This window comes from Triticum urartu, chromosome 4 (assembly GCF_003073215.2).
Source record: "Triticum urartu cultivar G1812 chromosome 4, Tu2.1, whole genome shotgun sequence".
NCBI lineage: Eukaryota > Viridiplantae > Streptophyta > Magnoliopsida > Poales > Poaceae > Triticum > Triticum urartu.
This window is the reverse complement of record NC_053025.1, coordinates 4,800,089-4,806,887: the sequence shown is the minus strand read 5'-3', so window position 1 is coordinate 4,806,887 and position 6,799 is coordinate 4,800,089. Positions and strand designations below refer to the sequence as shown.

At 47.9% G+C, this 6,799-nt stretch overlaps 1 protein-coding gene across 1 annotated transcript; it reads left to right on the top strand.

Annotated features, from left to right (window-relative positions):
* Nucleotides 1–4,496: 4,496 nt before the first annotated feature.
* Nucleotides 4,497–6,225, top strand: LOC125553338 (UDP-glycosyltransferase 73C11-like). Its single transcript, XM_048717139.1, has one exon. It carries the CDS (start codon nucleotides 4,512–4,514, stop codon nucleotides 5,928–5,930), a length of 1,419 nt encoding a protein of 472 aa, XP_048573096.1. The 5' UTR covers nucleotides 4,497–4,511; the 3' UTR covers nucleotides 5,931–6,225.
* The last annotated feature ends 574 nt before the right edge of the window (nucleotides 6,226–6,799 follow it).

Genomic DNA, 6,799 nt, shown 5'->3' with positions numbered 1-6,799 from the left:
CTTTCCATATCCGAGTAGTTGCACCATCACCGACTCTCCTTATCAGACCCTGGAGCAAAACATCACAGCCTTCTAAGATTGCCCTCCATACCTGGGAGGGGTGTCCACCAAGTTCAGCTGAAAGTATGTTGGAGTCCGGAAAATATATAACTTTTAGAATACGGGCACAAAGTGAGTCCGACTGCTGCATCAGGCGCCATGCCTGACGCGCTAAGAGAGCTAGGTTAAATAACTCAAAATTCCAGAATCCCAGTCCTCCCATAAACTTTGGTCGTGTCATTGTGTGCCAAGATACCCAGTTGGCTTTTCTCTTCCCCTCCTTGCTTCCCCATCAAAATTGGCGTATGAGTTTGTTCAGGTGCTCACACAAGCCTCTAGGGAGTTTAAAACATGACATTGAGTATACCGGCACTGCCTGTGCAACTGACTTCACCAGCACCTCCTTCCCTGCAGAAGAAATAGTTTTCTCTATCTAGACTTTCACTTTACTCCACAATCTGTCCTTTAGATATTTGAAAGCCCCATTCTTAGAAGCACCTACGTCAGTAGGCATCCCTAGATACTTGTCATTTAGAGTTTCATTTGGGACATTCAATATTGTTTTAAGCTCCTCTTTCACACTAGCTGGGCAACCTTTGCTAAAAAATATAGTAGATTTCATTGGGTTAATTCTCTGACCGGATGGTTGACAGTAAGTTTCCAAAAGGTTTGACACCTCCATCGCCCCTCCACCATTTGCTTTGAAAAACAGCAAGCTATCATCTGCAAACAAAAGGTGCTTAACTGGCGGTGCCTAAGGGGCCACCTGTATCCCACCCATCTGAGATGACTGATTCACATTCTTCAAGAGGCACGAAAGGCCCTCTGCTGCTAACAAAAACAGGTAAGGGGAGATGGGATCTCCCTGCCGAATACCTCTGCTCGGTTTAAATTCTTCCAACTTCTTGCCATTAAGCAAAACGGAAAAGGACACAGAGCTTACAAGATGCATAACAATCTTCACCCATCTCTCTGAGAAGCTCAGCTTTAACATGATCGCTCTCAAGTACTCCCATTCAACTCTATCATAAGCCTTCATCATGTCCAGCTTGAGTGCACAATGACGGTCTTTGACAGCTCAGTTGCGCTTCATAAAATGCAAGCGCTCATAGGCAACGATAATGTTATCAGTAATCATACGCCCAGGGACGAAAGCTGACTGTTCTACAGAAATAATCTCTGGAAGCACTTCCTTTAAAAGATTAGCAATGACCTTTGATGCTATCTTATATAGGACGTTGCACAACCTTATTGGCCGAAACTGTGAAAGAAGGGTCGGGTCTTTTACCTTTGGAATTAGCACCAAATAAGTTTGATTAATGCTTTCCGCACTCTCCTTTCCCTCTACAATCTTCAGAACAACCGCCGTCACCTCAGCTCCACATATGGCCCAATGTTTTTGAAAAAAGTGGGCCGGAAAACCGTCCGGACCCGGAGCCATTGTCGGGTACATTTGATACAACGCCTTCTTCACTTCTTCAGAATATACAGCATCATGCCGGGCTCGCATATCACCTGTTACTTTTGCTGGGACCGCCTCCAGTACATCCTGCATATTATTGCAATCTTTCGAAGTATACAGCTCCTTGTAGAACTGAGTTTCCATCGACTCAATCTCGTCAACGTCTTCTGTCAACTGTCCGTCAGGTTTTGCAAACGTAGATATTCTGGGTTTTTTTGTGCCTCAACGCGGCTCTTCTCTGAAAATACTTCGTGTTCTTATCACCATGTGTTAACCAGTCCACTCTTGATCTTCGTTTTTCTAGAATTTCTTCTCTTTGGTACATCTCCACCAGCCTGTTTGTCACTTTTATCTCCAAGTGGCTCGGTCCCACTCTCCCCGGAACACTTCTTAAGACCTCCAGGTCTCCCTTGACATGACCAAAAGTATTCCTATCCCAGCTGGACAAATTTTCGCCCAAACTTCTGAGCTTTGCCTGTACTTCTTGGACCAACGAACCAGCATTCAATCTCCCCCACTCGGACTCAATGAAGGTTGGTAGCTCGGGGTGTCTCTCCCACATTAGCTCATATTTAAAAAAATTCGGTGCTCTTCTCATATCCTCTCCCGCCAAGAGAGACAGAACAATCGGACCATGATCCGACGTCGCAGAAGTTATGTTCTCAACCTCCGCATCCGGAAACAGGACACTCCAGGCTGGGTCAGCTACAGCTCTGTCCAAGCGAACCATAGTATAAGTGCCACGAGTAGTTTGTATGTATACAGTGTATATTGCCATTTGTCGTTTAATGCTAACTTGATTATGGCCCAACGTTGCAACTTTCTAGCCCAAAGGCCCAAACATGGGAAAGCACCGTTTGAGCCTTGGCCGCTAGTTGTAGATGTCAGATCAGCCGTGCGATCGAGCAGTTACTTTCCTATATCGATCTATCCTCCTCGTAATTTCGTTCGTGGCATTCTCGTGGATCGGTATGACCCTGCGCCGCCGCCCCTCGCTTCTAGGGTGCATGGAGGCTTGAGATGTCGAGAGGGAACTTCACTTCGTGCGATTGAATCCATCAGAGATCACGAGACAACGACTGCTTGTGCGCTTTAGCAGCATCATACATCAACAGATCAAATTCAACTTGAAGGAATCGAGGTATGTCACCGCTGTATAGTAGTTTTGGTAAATTTTTGCTTGCTTTGAAGAAAATAGTTTAATTTACTAATTTGATAAGGCAGATTCTAATTTAGAAATCTACAGTGTGGCTTTTTGTTTATATTTTTCAATGATTGAAAGATGAGGAGAGGGAATACAAGGAAAATGGATTCGTTTTTTCAAGCCCATTGCTTCCAGCTCAAACATATGTGAGAGTGCAAATCCATCGGATATCGATCTGAGGTGTAATTCTCACCTCTGACCGAGGTTTTAATACACCGAGGATGGATGAGATGTCTTCATGTCATGCTGCAAGTGGATAGATAAATACCCGACATTATCGGATCGGTCCGACCAGAGGAGATATGATAACATTATCGCTGCCTCCGATGAAAGTGGATGCTTGATTATATGGATTTTTAATGCAACGAATTCACATGTGCACCCACATGTCCGCTCTAATCGCCACTACAACCTGACTCGGAAGGGAAGATTTACGCTCGAAAACTCGGCTGTCACACTCAAAGCCTGATGTACCGCAAAGTTACCTATATGATCAAGTTGAGCTTCATGCGTTGCGCCGTAGACACCACCATACAGAATGAGGGCCACCACTTGGTGATGTTATTATGCCCTAACGGCGTGACCTTATTTAGTTGAAGAGGAAGCAGGATATGATACCACACCTCTCTGGTGATGGACCAACCCAGAAGCATGTGCGTCGAGTGTGTGAACAAATTCAATCAAGGTGTGATGTGTCATTTTCTAAAAAAAGGTGTGTGATGTATGACTTTCTCATCGGTTGCTGCTGCAGACAGCAACAAATTGACAGCCACATACATCATGGCAGGTTGTTAAGCAATACCAACAACAAGGAAGTGAAGAGTATACATGAATTGTATAATGACAGACTGATAGTATTGTTGCAGTTGCATGAATTGCCACACCGGGAAATCATTCCTATAGTACAGTATCTGCTGCAATATTATGCATTTGCCAGCAGGGAAACCCTTTCCACTCTCGTCCACCCTCATCAGTGTAAGAGCCGAGTACAACAACCATTGAAGTCCTGCAATGGGTCTTCTCTGTTGGAGCCAGCTGCGATGAGGTGATCCATCTGAGCATGTACTCGTCGATCATGCTGAGTGGGGCAGATTCAAACACAAAGACCTGATCGCACTACTGTTGCAGCTCAACGACACCATTTATTGACAGAAGATGGTGTACCGTGACCGAAGCAGGGCAGGTCAACTCCTTTCTTCATCTCTAAGTATTGCAAAGTGTTTGATCAGCGGTACTAAAACAAGGGTAATGGACTCCCAGAAAAAGCTCGACAAGTTTTGGCTGAGATAGAGGGATGCTGAATCTTAAGGGTCTTAATTTTGATCAGGTGCAGATTGGCAAGCAGCACATGCCAGAGAAGACTTCACTGATCAGCCAGCCAGTGGTGCTTAGACATGACGAACAACGAGGAAAAGTGATCAAGTTATTGGTCTTGCCACTCACCAAGCGTAGATCTACCAAGCGCCATGAAAGGAGAGGATGTTACTGTATTTTACAGTGGTGTTGCTGTTTTCAGCATCCTTGTATCCATCCATGGGTGTGAGTGTTTGTATCGGCTGGTTTTAGTATGTTCGGTGATGGTTGCTTTATATATAAAGCGAGAGGAAACCCTTTTTCGTTAATGGCTGGAAAGTTTGTGAGTTGGAGAGCATGAATCAGCTCAGTGGATCGCTTTATATAGTATATACACGGCATTCGCTGCAGCTCGACTTGTTGACATACAGCACACGCGCGCTTTGTATATAAATACAGCTCCATACCGGCCGTACATCTCAACTGCAGTCTATTTTTCTTGCACCGTCAACAATGGCGCCCGCGACGGCGACGGCGATAGAGACATCCATAATCCTTCCGCCACACTTTGTTCTCGTCCCGCTCATCGGGCAGGGCCACACCATCCCCATGTCGGACCTTGCCTGCCTCCTCGCGGGACGCGGTGTGAGAGTGAGCCTCGTTACAACACCTGTCAACGCCGCGCGTCTACAGGGTGTAGCCGACAGGGCGCGGCGCGCCATGTTGCCCCTGGAGATAGTTGAGCTCCCGTTCCCGCCGGCCGACGACGGGCTGCCCCCTGGCAGCACCGCCGGCATCGACAGCTTCCTCCGGTTGTTCCTGGACCTCTACAGGCTGGCCGGGCCGCTCGAGGCCTATGTGCGCGCGCTGCCGCGGCGCCCCAGCTGCATCATCTCCGACGCTTGCAACCCGTGGACAGCCGGCGTCGCAAGGAGCGTCGGGGTCCCGCGGCTCTTCTTCCACGTGCCTTCCATCTTCTACTCGCTATGCGACCTGAACGTGGCAACGTATGGCAAGGGCGACCACGACACGTCGTACGTCGTGCCGGGCATGCCGATGCGCGTAGAGATGACCAAGGAGACATGGTCGTCCTCCTTCTATACCACACCCGAGTGGGAGGAGTTCACCAAGGAGGCGCGGGAGGGCATGCGCTCATCCGATGGCGCCGTGATGAACACCTTCATGGGCCTCGAGCAAGAGTTCATCACTTCCTACGAAGCGGCACTTGGCAAGCCTGTCTGGGCGCTTGGGCCCTTTTTGCTCGGTAACCGGCGGGACAAGGAGGCCGTCTACCATAGCGCGGTCACCGCTTGGCTCGACAAGATGGACCAGAGCACGGTCATTTATGTCAATTTTGGCAGCTTGGTGCAAATGCCTCCCAAGCAGCTGTACGAGGTTGGACACGGCCTCGAGGACTCTGAGAAGCCGTTCCTTTGGGTGGTGAAGGAGTCTGAGACGGCGTTGCCAGAAGTGCAAGAGTGGCTCCAAGCCCTGGAGGCACGCACGGCAGGGCAGGGACTCATAGTGCATGGTTGGGCGCCTCAGCTCGCCATCATGTCGCACCACGCCGTAGGCGGCTTCATGACTCACTGTGGGTGGAACTCCCTGCTAGAGTCCATCGCGCACGGCGTGCCTGTCGTGACGTGGCCTCACTTCAGCGACCAGTTCCTCAACGAGAGGCTGGTCGTGGAAGTACTTGGGGTCGGCGTGCCCTTGATGCCGTCCGGTAACAACAGGGCCGTGATGCGGGGGCACATTGCGCGAGCAGTGTCAGAGCTGATGGGCGATGGGGCTGTGGCAGAGGACAGGAGGAAAAAGTGCAAGGATTATGGGGAGAGAGCTCATGCATCCGTAGCGAAAGGAGGATCGTCGCACGAAAACCTGACGCGGCTATTACAGAGCTTCATGCCGAGTGGCAGCAAGGAACTGTAGATTATCCAACGTTTGGTTTCATCATTTTGTAGCATATAAGGCATGCATTGTGAGTGATGTCCACGACTCGGCTGTTATTTCAGCTTTCACCTAGGCCGGCTCATCGTAGTGATTTCTTCGTGGGATGGCATGGACAAACGTGATCATGATGGCGTAGTATGTCGACCGGCAAGGGGCAGTGGAATAGGTCGTAACTCAGTCATGCCCTGAAGAATAGGTCGTTTTCAGTTAACTTTAAGAGTAACCAGAAGGATACCCGCTCATTGCAGCGAGATCACTTTAGAAACTAAATTGTGTAAACAAATAGGTATGACATATAAGATACATTATGTTATCAAAATAAATATGCAAAATTCAGTTGATCATACTCGAGATGCTAAATTTAATAGAGATTGGATGAGTATGTATTGTAAATTATTTGTGTGAACAATTGGATTGTTTAAGTAAGACTGCTCACAGTGAAGAATAATTTAGACTAGCAACATGCATATATTACCAGGCTATCTTACCACCTCTATAGTGGATACAACTAGGGTCATACATATGTGTAGTGTCATACAACTAGGGTCGCTAAAGTGAGCCAGAGGGCATTGTAGTCTATCCTACGCTCAGACCCACCGAACGCACCTGGTTGCCTGCTTAGTCACACCATTCTCTACTTTACCCCATCACGTCATGCAGATGGTAAATCTTTTAATTTAGTTACTTTATTTATCTAGTTTTTTACTGGGGTGCGAAACGAGAATGAAGGGTGGAGGAGGTTGCATGCTTATGGTAAATCTTTTAGTTCTGTTACTATGTTTAGCAGTTTTTTTCTAGCGGAGGAAACGAAAACGCTACACAGATGACGCTGTTTTTTTACCACCTTG

Bases quoted from the DNA above. Each gene is read 5' to 3' on its own strand.
- LOC125553338 (XM_048717139.1), top strand. From the start codon at position 4,512: ATGGCGCCCGCGACGGCGACGGCGATAGAGACATCCATAATCCTTCCG.